Source organism: Babylonia areolata, chromosome 4 (genome assembly GCF_041734735.1).
Source record: "Babylonia areolata isolate BAREFJ2019XMU chromosome 4, ASM4173473v1, whole genome shotgun sequence".
In the NCBI taxonomy this organism is placed as follows: Eukaryota; Metazoa; Mollusca; class Gastropoda; order Neogastropoda; family Buccinidae; genus Babylonia; species Babylonia areolata.
This window is the reverse complement of record NC_134879.1, coordinates 10778252-10799734: the sequence shown is the minus strand read 5'-3', so window position 1 is coordinate 10799734 and position 21483 is coordinate 10778252. Positions and strand designations below refer to the sequence as shown.

Sequence of the window (21483 nt, the reverse complement as noted above, 5' to 3'; positions counted from 1 at the left end):
CACACGCGCATATACACACATATATACGCACACGCTCACAGCATGGACAGGGCAGTTTCAAACTGTGGTGGACAAAGATATCAGTACTGCTCAAAGTGATGGGTCTTCAGAGAAGATTTGAAAGAGGCTGTGGAAATGGAATGCCAAATGTTAAATGGAAGGCTATTCCAGATGGCTGGACCCTGATATGAAGGAGAATACTGACCAAGGGATTTTATTCTGACAGATGGGACAGATGGAACACAAAGAATCCAATTATCAGTAGAAAAGTGGAGATTTTGAGATGGGTTGTATTGACAAAGAATATCAGAGAGATATTCAGGCCTATAAGCTAAAATGCTGAAAATGTTAAGCTGCTTAAAAAACAACAACAAAAAAATATATATCAAACTATAAATAAAGAACAAAAGCCTATTATTAACCTCTGGACTTGAATAGACTTGGTGAGGATGATCAACAATTCTGACATCAGTACATTTCACACACATGGTTTTACACACACCACAAAGCTGGTTTGTATTATTATCTTTTTCTTAAAAAAAAAAAAAAAAAAATCAGGCACAGCACCTTCTTGCAGTACCTGTTTTTTGCTGTTTTTTAAAATTGGCTTGGTTGTACACCCCATCTTAGACCACCTGTAAACAGGTGCCCAATGGATTGCCACCTTGTTGTGGTGCGGGAGCTTGCATACCTCAGAGACCTGTGATCTTATGCTCCTGGAAGGGCGACACAGGCCGGACAGGTCAAAGGGAAGAGGCCAGGCAAAGCATGACCCACACGTCCTCCAGGTTGGGGGCTGGGCACAGGGCTAACTGTTTCAGAAAACTTGTTTCAGAAAATTAACAGAAGAAACCAACACTACTGTGTGTGACAGGCTTCCAGTCATCAGAAGATACCCAATTAATAACAGTAGTGAAAGCAAAAGAAAGCCTCTGACAGGAAGACGGAAGTCCTCAACACCAAATGCTAGACCAAGAGGATTTTGGAATGTGCTTGTGGGCAAAATACTTCAGCTACTATTTACAGACACAATGGAAGAAAAGAACATACCAGATGACAGGACAAAATGTGTCTTTGTTAAAATTCCAAAGAAGGGCCAACAGCTAGTGTGGAATCACCATATTGTCAATCCCAAGTAAATTGCTTGCAAAGATCATCATACAACGAGTCTTAGATGCAGACAAGCAGCACTAATGAACGAGCAGGCAAATTTCCAGAAAGGAATAGGATATGCTGACAAGATACTTGCCCTGCATAAAATCATGGAGGACTGTACAGACAGGCAGAGACAGCTCTACATCAACTTTGCAGATTTAGAGAAAGCCTTTGACAGCATCCATACGGAAAGCCTACAGATAAGTGCTTTTATACCAACTTCACATGCAAGTTAGGAAACAACGAACAGAGTTTTGAGGTGCAGACAGGGGTCAGGCTAGGATGCATAATGTCAGCACTTCTCTTCAAAATGGTAATATAGACTGGGTGATGTGAAGATCAACTGAAGATCAACAAAGAGGTATCAGATGGACTTTCCTCCCAACGCTGGAAGATTGGACTTTGCAGATGACCTGGCACTGGTCTCCCACGCTCATGACATGTAAGAAAAAACAACCTGTCTCAGCACCTTTGCACAGCCAATAGGCCTGAAGATTACCCAGAAGAAAACAGTTGATGACACTGAACATTCCAAACCCTTACCAGTCCAAGTAAATGTAACAGACCAACTCACAACTGAAGAATTTGTGTATCTGGGCAGCAATGTCAGACATGATGGGGAGCAGGCAGTGACATCCACAGCTGTCACAGCAAGGCCAGAACCATCTTCAGAATGCTGAACAACATCAAGTAGAAAAAGTACCAGAGCTGTGTACTTTCCACACTTCTCTATGGCTCAGAATGCTGGAGGATGATTGAAAATGATATACTGAAGTTGTCAACTTTTCACACAAAAAATTCCTCTGAAGATTCCTTTCAAACTTCTCACCCAATACCATCTCCAGTAAACGACTACTCGCAGTCAAGAGAACATGGAGACGATTATCATGAGAAGGTGGTGAAAATGGATTGGGTACATCATGCCAAGAGAGCAAGGTCACATCACCCGGACAGCCCTTCATTGGACACCAGAAGGTAGACGCAAAAGAGGAAGGCCAAACAACACCTGGCGCAGAACAGTCAAAGCACTCAAGACCCTGGAGCACACCTGGGTTACCATTCAGAGACTGTTCCAAAACAGACAAGAGTAGCAGATCTTCATTGCTGTCCTATATGCCAGAAGGCATAATGACAAAAAGAAAGTAAGTTGGTTGTACAAATATGCCATGTCCATGTCAGTTTGATGTATTCATGTTGAACAGAGCTAAATGACAGAGCTACATCAACAGAAAGTCGTCTTCTTTGCTTCCTTGTGTGTGATGCATGAACATACAGGTACAAGTGTGCATGTAGTGTGTGTTCATATTTTCCCTTCAAGGCAGGAAAATACATTGCTTGAGAGATGCACCTTTCCATCATATATACACACAAGGAATATATGTGTGCATGTGCTCGTTTGGAATTTTCATATGTCCTGATTCAAAGGGCGATTCAACTCCTATCCACCCAAGGAATATGTGTGTGCATGTGTTCGTTTAGAATTTTTTTTATATCCTGGATCAAAGGTTCAACTCTCATCCACCCTCACTGAAACGAAACAAATGAAGAAACAAACAACGGCCCCCCCTCCCCCTCCCAAAAAAAGACAACCCCCCCCCCCCATCCCCCCCAAAAAAAACCCCAACAAAAACAACACCAACAACCACCAAACAAAAAAACAACAACAAAAAGCCAACAATAACTGCACCAGAGAGTAAAATCCTTACAGATTATTTTGTATTTGACAGGAAACCGAAACAGTCATTCCATTACATAAAACATGCAATCATGTAATTCAGCCAGTTTCATTTAATATTCAAAATTAACATACCACATGCAAAAGTGCACACACACACACACACACACACACACACACACACACATTTGCACGAACACACTGTTCTTGTGTAATGTTTGTCAAAGCTTCCACAGACCAACAGAGAATCAGTTAGTCTGCACACCCATCTTGCACAGTTTACACATAGTTAAAATACCAGCTGCTGTCAACCACTGAACTCTAAACTGAATGCTCACCTCCTACATTCATTCATGATCAGGATTCACATAATGAAAGTGAAAAAGCAACTCCAGCAGTCCAATCTTCAGGGAGCTATGTGTTGACATGGGCAGGATCAGCTTCATATGACTCGTATGCAAACACTTCATTGTGACTTTCATCTACCATTACAGCTATGGAATCAATTTCTAGGTAGAAAGGTCCTTCGTTGCCATCACCAATGGAAATTCCCACATGGGTCACCTTCTCCAGCTGAACAGGCTCTTGCTTGTCCTGAATTCGACCCTTGCTTGTGACGAAGAACTTGGAGAAAGGGATCTGAGACACAGCAGATATGTCTGTCACAATTAGTCATGACAAGGACAATGAATTGAAATGACATCATAATCATCAGTAAGTCATCTACTTTCAAAATGAAATAAGTCAAACTTAGCTTGAAGAGCAATGCCTAAAACATGAAATAATGGGAATGGGGCATTTTATCTACTATTTACAAAACAAATTTAAGTCCAACTTTGTTGAAAGAACAATGCCTTACATATAATTAATTATAATTACTGGAGTTAAAAAAGCTTTTAGCTCCATCATACATATCATTTGGTTTTATCATACATATCATTTGGTTCTATCATACACATCATTCTACAAGCAAATTCCTAACTTCGAAACAGAAGCTAACAATTTTTGTTACACATGTTGCTTTGAATGAACACTCGATGGAGGTACTCTAAGATAATTGTTTCAGAAAATGCGTATCCAAGAGCATATGATATATCCATCATACCCTGCTTCTAATGTACCATCTAACACTTCCATCTCTTATTATGAACACGCCACAAATGAATTTCTATCATTGGAGATCACAAAGTAATTCAATGAAGTATTCTGTATGGCATGGACTGGAAGCCTTTCTTTATCTGGTTTGTGAATGACCAACATCATACTGAGGAAGGTTGAGTGAGTTATTGACCATAAAGCTGGTGGATTTTGAAGCTCCTAAGTAAAGACAGCATATCATGTTCCCCCTTTGACAGTCAATAACTATCTGTTAAGATTTTCCTAAGAAGATCTATTAGTTTACATTTCTTCTGTACGATTTGTTCAGTGAATCAAAGACAGTTGCAATAAAAAATGCCAGTTTCAGAAAGCATTCTTCATAAAACAGGAATAAAGCAAATTTTAGCTGATTAAAAAAAGCACACAAAAAGTATATAATGTGGGAAAATGGTTTTCAAGAAACTATGCAGACCACAGTAAAGTTGTTAGTGATGAATACTGCCTGTCTTTCCTGTTTGTTGGAGTGTTTTTAATGATCTGTTTTCAAAATAACCTTCTGTCCTCACATAATGAAAGAATTTAGGTGGGGACAGAAATACAATTATAAGAATAATTATAATAATATAATTAATATGCGCATTTCAATGAAAAACATGCTTAATTTCACTGTAAAAACCAACAAGTCAAACAAACATTTGAACGCTAAAATGAAAATTTACATTCCTCAACCTGCTCAAACATTCAACTAAACACAACAGCATGTTCTGTCACACTAAAAAATCATAGTACCCAACAAAAACACTTACCACCATACATATCACGCATCACATTACCTAAACAATGCACAGTTCATATCAGAATATGTGACACAAATATCAACATACTTAAAAAGCAATCCCAATACTTAAAGCGGATTGATACATTACTACGCCAAACACAATAAAAAGTATCTAAAATCACAATACTTAAAATCTCACCCACCCAATCCTCTCAAAATGATAATAATAATAATAATGTACATTTATATAGCACCCTTTCTATCAACGAGCTCAGGCCGCTTTACATGAAAACAACGTCTCAACAACATACACAGAACACAGAAAGCCAATCACAACACTTAATAATGAATCCCAATTCAGTTCTGACTGTACCTTTGCAACCTGCCAGTATGGTCCTCCTCGTGTGAAGAGAGTGTAATGATACTGGTCGTTCCAGTTGACATCGAAGAAGCGATCTATGGTAATTGTCAGCATGTATGGCCGTCCGTCACCTCTCACTTTCAGTAGCAGATGTGTAAACACTGTCCACTCGTGTACATCTTGCCGCTTGAATGACAACTTCAGAACAGAAAAAAATACACACTGACATTATGACTTTAAAAATAAGAAAAAAGCTGATTCAAATGACACTAAATTTATGATTGTTTTTATTCATTAAAAAAGAAACAACAAAAAAAATCTCTCCTTTTTTGTAAACCCAAAGATCTGTACGTGCACACATACACTGAATATATGTGTGTGTGTGTGTGTGTGTGTACGCGTGCACACGCATGCGTGCGTGCGTGCATGTGTGCGTGTGTGTGTGTGCCCCCACACCTGGGATGATAAACTGCAAGAATGCAGATTCAAAAAGAAAACAGGGAAACTGAACAAAGGTGAAGACATTACAGTTTTGGTTTGCACACAAGACTGCGCATTAAACTGAACAGCATTGCATAAGATATCATACACACACAACTGCAAATATATATACAATTCTGGAAAATTCTGGGTTCTCTTGTATATATCTTGATTTCAAAATAAGTTAAATTCAGTACATGATGAATCAGATTCCTCAGACTATTTTCAAATTACATTAACCTGTTCAGTGCCTATAAGACGTCCACTGACATCCTGCATCTATCCAACTTTTCCTACATCGAAGTTTGGTTCAATAAACATAAATAGACACTGAAAAGTAAGACTGATATGTCTGGATTAGAAAATAATAGGGGGGTAGGAAGGGAATCATGATGGCTGCCGGAAAAAGAGGGCGCTAGCCAGCGGGACAAAGGGGAGGTTACCTACTTCCGGGAGGTTATCGGCCGTAGTTTCGTTTTCTCCGCATAGGCGGATAGTAGTCTGCACAGGACAGGAATGTCAGACCCCTGCCGGAGTCTGCACTAGTTGGGTCACGGTTAAGTATGTGTAATTAAAAATAATATTTAAATGAGCATACATCAGATGGAAGACCCAGTTCTTGATAATGATTTGCTAACAGGACAACAGGTGTTGAAAACTTTGTTCAACAAAGACAGTGGTCCCAGTCTGTGGATTTACATGATTCTGCAAGCCATACTAGAGATTAAGGATATGTATAATAAAGGAGTCATCTCTCTCCTCTGATGATTCAACCGAACATGAAGGTGAATGACAATGACAGTAATGAAACTGATAGCCCATTTGATGCTTGCTCAGTCCATCTATCCAATCAGACAGTGTTTTGGGGCAGATGACTGAGTATGGCTGACAAAGCACTTGCAGAGTACCATTGGAAGAGGAGGAGGAAAGGGAGAGGAGTGATGCAAGACTATAGTTCAAATACCAGTCAGACAGCATGGAAAGAGGCATGGACATGGACATCAGTAAAAAGCACTTTCAACTCTGCGTTTCATAAGAATCATGCACTATTGCGCGCGCGTTTGTGTGTAGTCATATTTTGGTGTGTGTATGTAACATAGATGCAATGTTTTATGTTAACAAAGCGTTTTTGTAAAGCACCTAGAGCAGATTTCTGGATAGTGTGCTATATAAGTATCCATTATTATTATTATTATTATTGACTGTTGTCTATTTCTGGCAGCAGTCAGTGAAAGTGCACTGGATGCGACACAGGTGCTTTTATTTTTTTCATGCTTTTTGTCACTGTTTCACGAGTTTGTAGAGGAGGCAAAAAGATGCACAGCAGATATTTCAACCGGTCCAACTGCAATCTGGAGGGAGTGAGTGTCTTCAAAGAACTTCCTCCTCTTACGTGGGAAAGATCTTAGCTGTCAAAAACTTGTCTGCTAAGTTTCTGAGAACATGAGTGAATTTGTGTTGACTCTACCAGTTTTGTCATTGTTGGGATAGTTATTCACTTACATGTCTTCAGAGGTAGTATTTTGTTATCATAAACTTATAACCTGTTTTTCTTGTTCAGGCATAATCTGACAACAAGCATGCTATTTTTCCTTTTGGATGTCATTCTGTGGAGGTGGAAATAGGCTTTTTTGGATGCACAAAAATGATTACCCCGGTATCTTCAAATTCAAATGCCTGACCAGTTGTCCATAATAAAAAGAATCTCAGATTTAGAATCTATATTCACTTTCCTTCACGAAAACACTTTCCTTATATATTTTCTCCTATAGTTTATGTGCTATTGAAAAAAAGATACATTACCCCTAAATCTTCAAAATTCCCTGGTAAGGGGAGAGCACCTTTTTGATTAAATTCTCTGGCACAGAATGAGTTAAAAAAAAAAAAAAAAATAAAAAAAAAAAAAAAAAAATAAAAAAGAGAAGAAGAAAAAAAAAGAAGCAAATGCAGCAGACAAAACTTACAAACTTTGTTGGTGAGCGTATGTTGCAGTAGCCTGTACGCTTGACAATGCCATCCTTAGGCACTTTCTGAGACAGGTGTCCATGAAAAAGACCTGTGTTATTTTTTGAGAATGTAAAATTGGCTTTACTGAAACCTTCATTATTGTCCTGGTCAGTTGTGACCTTCCATTCTTCAACACTCTTTCGGTCATGAAATTTCCACACATATTCATAATCGCCATGTTGTATATCAAACACATTCTGATCCACCATGAACTTTTCCTTCACCTCTTCATACCACAAAGCCATTTCTGAACCAATCATCTTGACACCATCTTTGACCAATTTGATCTTGGGTGTGTCAATGGGTTTTCTGTAGCCAGCCTTTCTGTCTCTCTCCCATACACCCATGTGAGCTGTTTGCATCTTGAAAGGTCCACACTGTTCTGCTTTCATACTAGTCCTCTGGAATAAAGGCCAACACGTTCTTGACAACCACAGCTTGTTGGAAGCTTGCTGCAAAAACTGATGTGCCATCTGCTTTCTTGCCAGTATGGATCCTGCCAGCTTAATCTGGAGAAATAAAAAAACATAGTTATTTGAGTCGGTCACACATCATACAACAGCTCGGTAAACTGAAGAAATAAATAATGCCCTTTGTTCATATACCAGGTAGGTAAAGATTAGTGCAGGCCATCATGCTCTCTGACAGCTGAACCTGAAGCATGATGACCTGATACACTTTATTTGACAATACTATGAGCCATCAGATCAACAACAAAAGCAACAGAATAACTAATAATAATATCAAAGGAACTGTTTACGTTAACAAAAGAGAGGTGGAGAACTGTCCCACTTTTAATAACTAATAATAATATCAAAGGAACTGTTTACGTTAACAAAAGAGAGGTGGAGAACTGTCCCACTTTTAATAATCTATTTTTAAGTGACGGCAGAAAACAAAAACAAAAATTAAATGTATTCCCCAAATTGTAAATGTATTTAAAAGCTTCCTTCTTTCTTATACTTTTATGAGTTTGATTAAGGTGCAACAGTATCTATATTTCATAGTGTTAATATGTATCATCTGTTACCTCATAAGGGTTGAATAAGTGCATTTCTATGAATTTAATTAAATTAGCAACAACAACCATACTTCTCGTGTTTAATCACCTCAAAATGTCACAGAAAATGACTGTTCACGGTGTACCTAATGCAAGCAAGGGTTGAATTAGTGCTAAAATTTGTTTTCAAAGATGCATACAGCTTGACTAAAACAAAACAAAAACTTTAAAAAAAATTTTTTAAGTGGATTAAAACTGACAGTGACAAGACTATAACTGTGAGGATGCGGCCTGATGATAACACTGGCAGTAAACAAACATTCTCAGGGTTTTTCTGTTTTTCACTAAAATAATGTACACATGTACGCACACACAAAAACACACAGTATCAAGGTATTTATTCTGTATATAAATTCAAAACCGTGTATGCATGTTGTCGTTTTCTTGTTTCGTTTCCCAGCCTTCACATTACATCACACATGATCTATGTAACAATACTTAAAAGTTGAGTCATTGTTGTATCACACGTACAATTGTTACATAAGCAATCCAATCGTGAAAATAAACATACGTACTATGTTCTATTCAGTAGTAATTACTAACTCCACATGGGCCGGCAGAAATTAGTTCAACATTCTTAAACTTCTGGACTGGAGCCGTGGAGCGTGGAGGTCACTTAAAGTGAAACAATGGAAGACCTTATTTGTTTATGATTGTGATAGTTTAAAACACACGAAAAGAAAATACCAACCAATTAGTTGTTGTTGTTGTTTTTATAAAGTCCGCAGACTTTTTTCGCGTTTACATGATGGTGAAACAGTCGATGTTCGCAAGTTCGTGCCCACAACTTTCCCAGCAGACAAGAAGAAAGGTTTTTTTCAAGGGTGCACTCCCTTAACTAAGGATACTCATTTGTATTTGTTTGATATCGTGATTAATATACTAACCTTAAATACCTAATCATAGATATAGAAAACAAAACGAAACAAGAAAACGACATAACAGACTTTATATTTCTATTCATATCTAAGAGTGAAATGAAATTAAAGAAAATAGATCAGAGAGTATAAGTTGGGAAGGTGAAAGGTCAGCCAGCAGACAAAATGGGGACCAAATCATCGATGCTTCTGCAAGAAGAAGAAATAGAAGAGATCCAGAAAGAAACGGGATGTGAGTTTATTGATTGTTCAGGATAAGAAGCACTGTCAAGTGCACATGAACTTGATACTTGGAATTTACAACAAAACGATTTTTCTGAACGTTCTCACAAGGGCACCATTGAGTCGATTGACATACTTTCACAAGGAAATTTGCAGTTACGAAGTTGCCTGGGTTATCTTGTTACTGCAGATTATGTAGGCCTGTAAAAAGACGACGAAAATGTGGCTAGTAGATGGTTCGGTTACATGTAGCGAACAATGAATATATTTTGGTGTCTTTAGGCTAAAAATCATGTTATCTGTTTAGTGTATGTATCAGAAAAAGAATATAACCAGAGCAGAAGGAAGTGTCATGATTTTGTCCTTGTCAAGCAAAGTCCAACATAACAAATAAAATATAGTGGTATAATAGTAATAATCGGGGCTTTATTTCATAGCCTTGGCCTCACGGCGTGTCAGGTGATATCTTCAATACATTTGTGGTTTGATATTGGTTGCTGTTTGGCATGATTGTTATTGCAGAGGATTTTCCACAGACAGAAACACACACACACACACACACACACACACACACACACACACAACTTGCACATACACGAGGAACATTTGATAAAGCAATGTGGTTGGTGAGAGGGAAGAGGGTGGATGAAGAAAAATTAAAGAGAGTTTCTTGGAGCTGTCACAAATTTGTGTCACAAGTTGACATTTTCATTTCACAATGCTAACATTTCATATGGTGATATGAGACCTTTGTTGTGTGCCTGCATGGTATTTTGTGAGTGAAGGACATGCAGTTTACATCATCTGATTAGAGTTGTCATAAAACAGAGCTCTGCAGTATTACGGTGAATGACTCACAAAAGACCTTTCTACTGTTAGTGCTAATTGTATTACTATTAATTACTTCATTTTATGGCAGGACAAGGAACAACGACAACAAAACAGAAAAACACACGAAAAACTGCTGTTGTAAACTTATTATTTAACAGAATCAGGAACATTTTCTTAAATATGATCATTAACAATATTCTTCTGAAGTGAAAACTGATTTTTGTTTAAAAAAAATCTGACTTGTTTAAGTATATTACTTTTATTTAGAAACAAAATTTACTGATCTTTTGTCAGATTGAAAATAACTTCTGCCCCCCCTCCCCCCATGTCCCCATCCTCCACATACACATTCTGCCCCTTCAACACTCCAGAAAGAAAAGAAAATAATATGCTACACACACACACACACACACACACACACACACACACACACACACACACACACACACACACATGTGCAACAGACATTTCAATCATTACTTGTTTCATTTATTGCTGGTTTTGTTGCAGTTTCCAAAAATCAGATTGTGCGCCTCTTCAGCAGATTTACCAGCCTCGATAAATCTAACAATGGATTTCTCCGGTGTGTTATACTTTTTAGTCTACATTCTTGTGTGTGTGTGTGTGTGTGTGTGTGTGTGTATGTGTGTGTGTGTGTGTGTGTGTGTGTGTGTGTGTACAATAGTACTATACACAGGCAAACCTAACTTGTTATAAATGTTAGTTATATATGATTTTCCTATAAGTGAAACTTGTTTTCCTTTTTCGTTTCAGACGTGAAGACTTCCTGAGAATACCAGAGCTTGCAATCAACCCTCTGGGCGACAGAATTGTACATTCCTTTTTCAGCGAGAGGTGATCTGCTTTTTGTTTTTTTTTGTTTTTTTGTTAATGTTCTTATTCTCATACTGACGATCCACAGATTCTTGATTTGCCAGCTTAAAGATATGTAATTTGTTTGAACTGTAAGAATATCTTTTGTTTCTTCTTGTGTTTGTAATTTCTTTTTTCTTTTTTTTTCCTTATGGAGTACCTTACTACTGGAGGCGAATTTCTATACTCTGTATCAGACAATAAAGTGATCGATTGATAAGAAAGGAGTGATGTTGATTCAGTCCATTTATTTTCATCTGGTTGTGCTGTGCCACATAAGCAGGAGGAACTGTGTTGAAGGTGCTGGTCATTATACTTTTGTCATTTGGTGTACCAGGGTTTATTTGTTGTCTAATATTAATAAATACCTTTATTGTGTGTGCAGCAATCATGACACAGTAAATTTTAGACAGTTCATGAGGATTCTGGCCCGGTTTCGACCTGTGAAACAAAATTCAGAGAAGAACAAACTGAATGACAGGCATGAAAAACTGAAGTGTAAGTGATATATATATGTATATATATAGACAGATAGATAGATATGATCATGATCATTTGATCATGATATATATATATGTATGTGTGTATGTATGTGATACATATGCTTCTATACAAATACCAGAAATGATGGGGTTGGTTGTTGTTTTTATTGGTATTTCTCATTTTTTCTAAACATTAGAAACAAAAATAAATTTGGTGAGAGATATAGTACTGGTCATGATCACATACAGGGTTTAGAAAGTGATTTGAGGGTTATTACAGAGTGACTGAGTTGAATATAAAGAAGAGTGAGGCTTCTGTGGCTTGCTTTGTTGTGTTATGCTAATGTTATGTGGGACTCTCATCTGTAAGGTCCTGTTCAGAGATCTTGTTTTATTTATTTTATTTCATTTTTTACCTTCCCTTTCCTCCATAACACACACATGTGTTGTACTGAGACACATTAAAAAAAAAATGAAAGAAAATTATTCCCATTCTGCCACATCTTGATCTTAAATTATATGATTGTTTTTGAATTGATGCATGGCTATGTCCTGGTGCATTAGAATGGTGTGCAGAATGTGCTGAGATTCTTTGGGAACAAGTAATACTGTGTTTGTGCAGTCGCCTTCAAGATGTACGACCTGGATGGAGATGACAAGATCTCCAGAGATGAACTGCTGGCTGTGTTGCATATGATGGTTGGTGCCAACATCTCTGAAGAACAGGTTAGGGATAGGATCATTTGAAAGGAATAATTCATTTTATTGATTGATTATTTCTGAGGAACAGGTTAGGAAGAGGATAGTTTGAAAGGAATTATTCATTTCATATATTATTTCTGAAGAAGTTTGGAATAGGATAGGTTGAAAGGAATTTTTCATTTCATACATGGTTATTTCTGAAGAACAGGTTAGAATAGGATCATTTGGAAGGAATTATTCTTTTCATGTTTTGATTCAATATTGTACTTCTGTTTACTCATAATTTTAGCTTCTATTAACTGAAATTTTGGGAATGAAAATGTAAATAGATATGCATGATGATTTTTTATTTTATTTTATTTTTTTTATGGAAGGGAAGACCAAGTCAAACATCTACATGCATGAGTCAAATATTAAGAAATTTTCCTTTTTAGTGCCTGTGTGTGTTGAAATTAGAGGAGGTGTTGTTGGAGGTATTTTGAATATAGAGGCAAAACGGTATGAGTGTGGTGCATTGTACATGTGTGCATGTGGACTGCAGGACCAGGATGTGATTGTGGATGTACAAATGTATGCTGGTGCTTTATGTGTCAGCAGGACTTACATGAAATGTGTGTGTGTGAGAGAGAGAGAAAGAGAGGGAGAGTTTGTGGAAGGTTGGGCCTGTGTGTGTAAGATTGTGCCTCAGGATTTTGATGTCAATTTTAGCATAATATTTGGGTTTTTTTGTTTTTTTTTAGATATTGGTTGTTTTACGTGGTTCATCTTTGTGCAGATGTTTTCATGAAGATCACCGACTGAGAATTAACTTTACCATTTTTTTTTAGTTCTTAGTTTTGTAATATATATATTTTTTTGCATGCTTCCTGATCCTTTTGTGTCTTTTTCTTCCTTCTTTCAGTTTGTTTTCTTTTTCTTTCTTATGAACATTTGTTTCACGAACATCAAATTAAAAGAGAAACTTTTTGGTCTCCATTTTGCAGCTTGGAAGCATTGCTGACAGGACCATCCTAGAAGTTGATCTGGACAAAGATGATCACATTTCATTTGAAGAATTTGTGAACGTAAGTGACATTTTAACTGCAACGTCAATAACAGTGTCATACAGCTTGTATATATGTAAATGAAAAAAATGCTTGGATCAAAAATGGTTAAAGTTTAAAGTATTTTGAATTTTTGACAAAAACGTTTTCTTTTTTCTTTCTTTTTGTTTGTATAGCTGATTTTATCATGGACGTCAAACTTGTTAAAATCAGACAGTTTCCTCATTACACTCAAACAATTGGAAATGAAACAAGATATATCCATCTGATATTGTATAACCAAATGCTCCCATGTTTTTCTACAAGCTGCAGTCCTTCTACAAGCTCTTCAGCATTGTTACAACCAGTGTACCACATGATTTTTGTTTGATGCCTTTCATATTTATTGTCTTGTGTTAAAACGTGGTAGTTATCTAAAATGACAAGCAATAGAGTTATGCAATCTTATATAAATTACATTGTGGAATGTAAATGGTACTGGAACAGACTTATAGATGAGTGCATTTGTACTTAGTATTTAACCAGTTCAGTGCCAGAGAATTTCGTTTAAAAAAAAAAAAAGATCTCCCCTTGCCAGGGAATTTTGAGGAGTCGGGGGTAATAAGTCACAAAAATATTCTAGCACAAAAGCTATGGGCGATACAAAAAGAAGGAAAATGAGTGTAGATTCTGCTTCTGGGCTTTTTTTTTCCCAATTAGGTTGATTGTAGATACCTGTTCAGGCATGTAAAGACAAGGTAATAATTTTTGTGCAACAAAAAAGTCTATTTCCACCTCTGCATAATAACATCCATAAAGAAAAGATACAAAAACACAGCTAGAAATAGCATGCCTACTGTCAGATTATACCTGATAAGTTTATAAAAACAAATCACAGCTCGTGCAGACATGTAGGTGAATCACTGTCCCAACAGTGACAAAGGTGGGTAAAGTCAATGTAAAAGGTCAATCACCATCTCAGAAACTGAGCTGGCAAGGTTTTTGACAGCAAATGGCGTTTGCAAGTGAGAAGGTGAAGTTCTTTGATGATATTCATTCCTTCCAAGTTGCATGTGGGCTGATCAAAGTGTCTGCTGTGCATCTGGCTTGCCACCTCTTCAAACAAGTCAACCAGCTGATCAGAAAAAAAAAAGTGTGAAAAACAAAAGGCACATGTTTCATGTCCAGTGCAGGTTCAACCCTGCGTTTTGTGAAAATTGTGGAGCATTGGTGGTTGTCGATTTACTACAGTCTGCATTGAAATGTGAGAACACTCATTCCTAAAAGCCATGCTCTCTTCATGAACTCTGGCTGGCATTCGACCTAGCGTCTTAATCACTCCTCTCCCTCTCCTCCCCTTCTTCCAATGCTCCCTGCACGTATTCTGTCAGTCATGGCCACTTGTTCAAAAACACTGTCTGATTGGATAGATGGACTAAATTACCATCAGATGGGCTGTCAGTTTTGTCACTGTTGTTGTCAATCACCTTCGTTTTCAAGCCAATCATCAGACAAGAGAGATCCTTCTCCATCGCGAAAGCTGTCCATAATCACAAGCAGATCTTTCAGAATTGTGTAAATCTGCTGACTGTGACAATCTGCTTTACTGGACACAGTTTTCAGTGCCTTTTTTTGCACATGATGCAACCCCCTTTTCCACGCGCGTACCACGTGGTCAGTTAGTAAATTATTATCAAGTAGAAAGGGGTCTTCTACCTAATGTATGTTCATTTAGATATCTTCTACCTATTGTATGTTCATTTAAATATCTTCTACCTCTACCTAATGTATGTTCATTTAAATAGTAAAAAGAGGGTGCTAGTCAGGGATACGCAGGGGAGGTAACCTACTTCGGGAGGTTATCGGTCGCAGTTACTTTCGTTTTCTCCACGTAGGTGAGTAGTAGTTTGCACAGGACAAGAATCAGACCCCTGCACTAGTGGGTCATGGTAAGTATGTTACTTAAACGTAATTTTAGGAAGAAAATTTCCTTTTTTATAATCCAGACACATCAAACTAATTGTTCAGACTGTGTTTATGTGAACTGAACCAACTCCAGTGAAGGAAAAATCAGAACATATGCAGGACGTCAGTGGACGTCTTATAGACAATATGGCAATACTTTTTGTAGGACGTCAGCTGATGTCATATAGGCACTCTACTGGTTAAAAGAAGAGGAGAAAGAGAGAAAGAGGAAACAGATTATATTTGAGCAGTATTTGATAGAAATAAAAGACACAGAGAGAAGAAAAAACTAGATCTACCAGAAGTTTACAGATTCACTTACATACTGATCACAAATTTGTATTGATTCAAAATATTTCATTTTATTGTACTTCCTTAACATTTTGTTAATTGCAGGCCATGGAGAAGATTGATGTGGAATCCAAGATGAGCATCCGTTTTCTCCATTGACAAGTTGTCAGGGTACCTACAGATACAGCTGTCCAGGCACTGCTTGAAACCCCCCAGGTCTTCTGTGGCCTACCACTGTCTCTTTAATACATGACATCCTTTGAAGTATGCATCTGTAGAATAGTCTTTAATGGAAGTAATATTTATATTCACATTTTGTATACATATAGTATGGGCAATGTTTGGAAGTGTGGGGTGACAAAAGGAAAACCCATACTGTCCTCTGTGAAACTGAGAGCAACATAACTGTGCTGATGTGAATTTTTTTACACAGTTTCTTACAATTTTTCTTTCCACTTTTAGTTGATATTTTGGTGTATACAGGGCTTACAGTAGATGCACAACGTCCTTTCCTTCACATTCACCTTGTGTGTGCGATGCACACTTTGACATTTCTCATCGACAGGTATCTTTTTAAATGCTTGTTTGTGTGTTGGATCTGGCTGTTTTTTGGCCTTTCAGCTACCACCCCAAGCCCTCAACAGTCTCATTGTTGTGAAGCCAAGCACCATGATGTCATTCTGTACTAGTAGACTGCCTATTAACACTGCAGGAACTCTAAGAATTGCACCAACTGTATATCATATGTGTATCTCTGTACCAATGCACAAAATTTGAAGCTGTCTAACTGTCTTCCTTTGGTAAGTTTCAGAAATTGAAGTGGAGTGACTGCCTATTTCAAAAGGAAGGGTTGAAATAGCCCTCAGTTCAATTACCAAAAGCTTGAATCAATTCGAACTTGAAATTACAACCCATGGTGTGTCTGTGTATCTGCACCCATGTCTTCCCAAAGATTTTCTTGGCAAAAAATGTGACACTTGAATGTCCAGTATATGATATTGGTATGGAACTGGTTGAAAGAAGACACAAATGTCACATGTTGGTATGGTTTAGCAGGCAGACTACTATGTTTTAACTCTTATTTTGATGGAGAAAAGGCATTAAATTTGATTTCTGAAAAAAAGAGAGAAAGAAAAACAACACATAAATTGACAAATTTCTTCAAGGATGATTCCTCCATGTGACACTGACTGAAGTTGGAACAAAAAGTATAGTTGGGGAATTTGATATTAAAAGAGCACAATAATAAATATCACTATGGTAAACCCTCCCCCCCCCCCCCCCCATCCCCCCGCAAAAAAAAAAGTATGTCCACAGTGCCTTTAAGTGAAACATTCATGTCTGTGTAATGAATAGAGTGATATGAAGAACATTAGCTTTGTGAAATTAAAAATCATCTGTGCTCTGGGATCTTCATCATTGATTTAGAGAAGTTGAATTATAATCCGATTTCTTGCAATTTTCTGTGTACTTTTAAACAATATTCTAGTTTTCCAATCATATTATTATCAGACATTCTTGTTTGGGGAGTGTTGAGCGTTATCAACGCCCATTAAAGAAGAACAAAAGTGAACAAATATTACAAATATTTTACACAGTTGCTTGTGTAATAACCAGTAAAACACTGTTTGCTATTGTTTACCATCTTGGGAAAAGGGGGTGGGGGACGGTAGAAAGGTTAAAAATTTTGTTCTAAGTCATTATTGATATAATAAGAGAGACAACTTTGTGCAAAGTCAAATTCTCAGTCATTGCAGAAGTGATAACTTTCAAAAGCCTGGTATCTTATGTGCTTGTGTGAAAGAATGGTTCTGAAGTGATTGTATTTTTAAAGTTTGGTGGTTATGAGGTCAGGGCACTAAAGCGATTGTCATTTGGTGGTGTTTTTTCTCACCTAAATTTTAAGAAATCTATTCTTTGCATTAACCAACACAAAAAGCACCACAGCCAATTTTATAATAGTATTTATAGCATATTAATATAGCACCAGGGTTGGCTATGTCTTGTTTAAACACCGACAGCTGTGTCATGATCTTAGGTCATTTATGTGGTGCTTTGTGCGATTTATTCATTGTAAAATCACTTTCAAAAAAGACAATATACTGTTTTTAAAACTATATCAGTGTTCATTTTGTTGTCAGTGACAGAAGGCCTCTTTTGCTGAACATATGAGTATTGAGAGTCATGTGTAGATGCTGTAGTGATGATAGGTGACTGGTATCCGATAGAATGTCTTTTGATTTAATATGTTCCCCACCCACCCTGCTGTCATATTTGAAGCTACGCAACCCTCATTCCACTACCTGCCTCTGACAACTTTGGGTTTCATGACTAGGTTTCGTATGTTCTGCCCCCCTCCCCACCTCATCCCTCCTGGCACCCCTCCCATTCTTCGCAGTTTCAGTGGCATTGCCAGTCCCATGAATCCCCCATACATGGCCACATTCAGGCTTCTTTTCCATAGTCCAGGTGCCAACAGTACATAGTGAGCTTGAAATATGTTTTGAATAATAAGGCCACATTTCAAACAAGACGTTGCACTGCTGCTGTCACTTATGCGATGTTCAGAAGTGCCAGTTGTGGTTCATGTCATGAGATTTTCTGGCCAAGAGCAGGACCTAAACATGAAATAAAATAATTACAGAACAGTTTTTAGGTTGGTTTCAGTTTCCTTATTTCTGTAACTATGCTGACAAAGAATTTTGTTATTTTGTAAGTTATTTTCATTGTGGAGAATGGGTGTGATGGTATGTTTGACTGACATCATTTCTTCCCTATGCTAAGTGATGGCTGTCTTCCCTAAGTTGATTTTAGGATGGATTTGTTTGATCAGTAGGCCGTGTATCCTGAGTAAACGCACTTTGAATCTTTTCACTTGTAATTTGTCATAACAATAATTGATTTGTAACTGGCTTTGTCAAATTACTTGCATTCCCTTGTTTATTTTCTGCAAGAGTGATTGATGATAGTGGCGTCTGTCAGGACTCAGGATTTGAACTCTTGTCATTTGAGATAATTATGTGCTATCACATTGCATTCTGTGTTCATGATTTGCTTTAATTTTTTAACAGTGTTGTAATTTTCGGCTTTGATTTATTAATAATCTGTATGATCTGTGTTGGTAAAATCAAAACATAGTCTACGTTGATATCAAAACATTGTTTTCTGAATGCAAGTTTTATGTTGAATCACTCTGTTGGTTTGCATTAAAATGGGGCTCTGGTTTTCTATATCTTCTGTGCACGAGTGTGTGTGAGCATTAAGCATTGCTAATTTTCTCAGTCACATTAATAAAAATGTCTAACACTTGTATTAGTGGTAATCATGCTCTTCAGAGCTGTTGTGTGTATTTATGTCAAATGAAAATCAGTAATGTGAAGAATGGCCCTAGTTCTTTCGGCAGATTGAATTTTGTTTTTATCACTCAAACATATCTGATGATCCATTAAAAAAGAAGAAGAAAAAAACCCCCAAAAAACAAAAACAAAACAAGAAAGAAAAGAAATGAAGTGAAGGGTGTATGGGGGTTGTTACTTAACTATGCAACTGAAGATATCCCCATGCCAGCTTGAATATGTGTGCCAGTTTTGATCTTAGCACTTCATAGTTATTACTGTGAAAAACACTGTTAACTCAGTACGGCCAGTCCTCTCTTCTCCTCTGCACAGACCCCTTGGATGTCCAGTGGGTGTCTCAATGACCCAACCTTTAGCTTCCGTCGTCAGAATTGTGGTATTCTTTGTCAACATTCACCTCTTCAGTATGAGCGTTCCGCTTGCAATATTTTGATGATAGTAATTGGGATGAAACGCTGTTAACGTCGTCTCTTTCGCCGTTTGTATGGAGAGAGTTAATAAAATGATAAAACCATAATTCAAGTGCACACTTTTACTCAAAGAAAAATATAAAGTGATTGTGAACACATAACATCGTCTCTTTAGCAAAGAGAGAGAGAGAGAAAAACTATATTAAAATTGTTTTTGTGTGTTGAGCAGGATTAAGGCTCTCACAAGAATTTAATTCTGAAAAGCTAATTTGGGGTGTTCAATTTTCAGTCTTCTCTCCCAGGCAAGTGCTTAATGTATGTCTGCAGAAATGGTCTGGAAAGTTTTCTTTTATATTGAACATTTTATGCATCATTAACATCTGTGATGAAATGGAGGAAAATCATTTTGCATGTACATTCAACACAAATTTTGTTTTAGTTTTATTTATTTTAAACAGAGGTCCTGGAAATTCATTGAATATGTAAATAAATTGGATTTCCTGTGAAATGTTTGTGTCTATCTTGGGTTTGGTCAGTTTGTATGTTGCATGGAGAGTGGTGGTGTGAGAAAGGCATTTCAAATATATTTTGACAACTTCTCATTTACTCATGTTTCACAATGTTTGTGTTGCATTCCTTTTTTTTTTTTAAACAATCATGTACTTTCACAGCTTTTTCTGCGATATTCTTAAGAGTTGACGATGACAGCAAATTTAACTGCATATAACAGTTACTTTTCATACATATGCATAAAATTTTGTAGCGCCTATGATCAATGACAAAAAAGATACATAAAACTGGAGTTTCCTTCGTAGGGTGCTAGTCAGGGATGCAAAGGGGAGGTAACCTACTTCGGGAGGTTATTGGCTGTAGCTGCTTTCGTTTTCTCCGCATAGGCAGGTAGTAGTTTGCACAGGACAGGAATCAGACCCCTGCTGGATTCTGCACTGGTGGGTCAGTGTATGTATGTTACTTAAACATAATTTTAGGAAGAAAATTTCCTTTTCCTTTTAAATTTGCATTGCTCTTCCTGGAAAGGGATGTCATGCTTATGTGGTGTTTCACTTCTTTTTTTTCTTTGTCAGCATTTTTGTTTTGATTTTTTTCTTCTGTTTTTGCCAGGGACAACCCTTCTTAAAATGATTTCTTTTCTGTGTTTTAAGTGCATGCTGCACATGGGACCTCTATTCTGACTCCCATCTGAAAGACTAGCACCTTTACAACCACTGAGAATATATCCTGGTCAGTCAGTGAATTCAATCTGGACCCCTTTTTTTACCCCAAGGCATGTGCTGTATTCACAAAACCATTGCTCCATCTCTTCAATGTAATACATGTAATTTAAAACATGAATAATCCTTCCCCTTCAGTCCCCAGCATTAACCATTCCTTATGCCCTATTGGCTGAATGCAAGTAATGACCTAGTATTGGCCAGTTCCTGATGTTGTGCATCAGTGAGGTGTGGTGGTTTTGTGCGTTCTGTTGAAGAGCATCATTGTACAAGAATGTTGCGTCAATTTCTTCAGCGTTGTGGAATAGCAGCTTGAAAATGTTTGTTGCCTTTTTAATCTAAAGAATTCTTATCTCCCTCTCTAATTTGTAAGTTATCCCCTCACTGTGGGCAGCTACTTTCCTTGCTTTGCAATTGTATGTTAATTCACCTGCAATCATTTTGCAATCCATGAAGTTGTAAACGAAATAAGGCATGCTTTTTGCGATAAAAAAGAAAAAAAGCAAAAAAAAAGCAATAAATAATAAACACTCATGCCTGCCCTTTTTGTTCACAAAGTCAAGACATCCGCTTTTTACTTTATTTTTGTTCTGCTTTATTAGGGG

At 37.2% G+C, this 21483-nt stretch overlaps 2 protein-coding genes across 2 annotated transcripts; one reads left to right on the top strand and one right to left on the bottom strand.

Annotated features, from left to right (window-relative positions):
- Window positions 1-2847: 2847 nt before the first annotated feature.
- On the bottom strand, window positions 2848-9442 carry LOC143281563 (complex I intermediate-associated protein 30, mitochondrial-like). The gene is made up of 4 exons (XM_076586794.1): window positions 9306-9442; window positions 7512-8063; window positions 5080-5265; window positions 2848-3469 (listed from the first exon to the last, which is right to left on the bottom strand). The coding sequence occupies exons 2-4, from the start codon at window positions 8025-8027 to the stop codon at window positions 3245-3247; spliced, it is 927 nt and encodes a 308-aa protein (XP_076442909.1). The 5' UTR covers window positions 8028-8063; window positions 9306-9442; the 3' UTR covers window positions 2848-3244.
- A 173-nt stretch (window positions 9443-9615) lies between these two features.
- Window positions 9616-20154, top strand: LOC143280854 (calcineurin B homologous protein 1-like). The gene is made up of 7 exons (XM_076585575.1): window positions 9616-9724; window positions 11056-11128; window positions 11320-11400; window positions 11804-11916; window positions 12523-12626; window positions 13586-13666; window positions 15986-20154. The coding sequence occupies exons 1-7, from the start codon at window positions 9658-9660 to the stop codon at window positions 16037-16039; spliced, it is 573 nt and encodes a 190-aa protein (XP_076441690.1). The 5' UTR covers window positions 9616-9657; the 3' UTR covers window positions 16040-20154.
- The last annotated feature ends 1329 nt before the right edge of the window (window positions 20155-21483 follow it).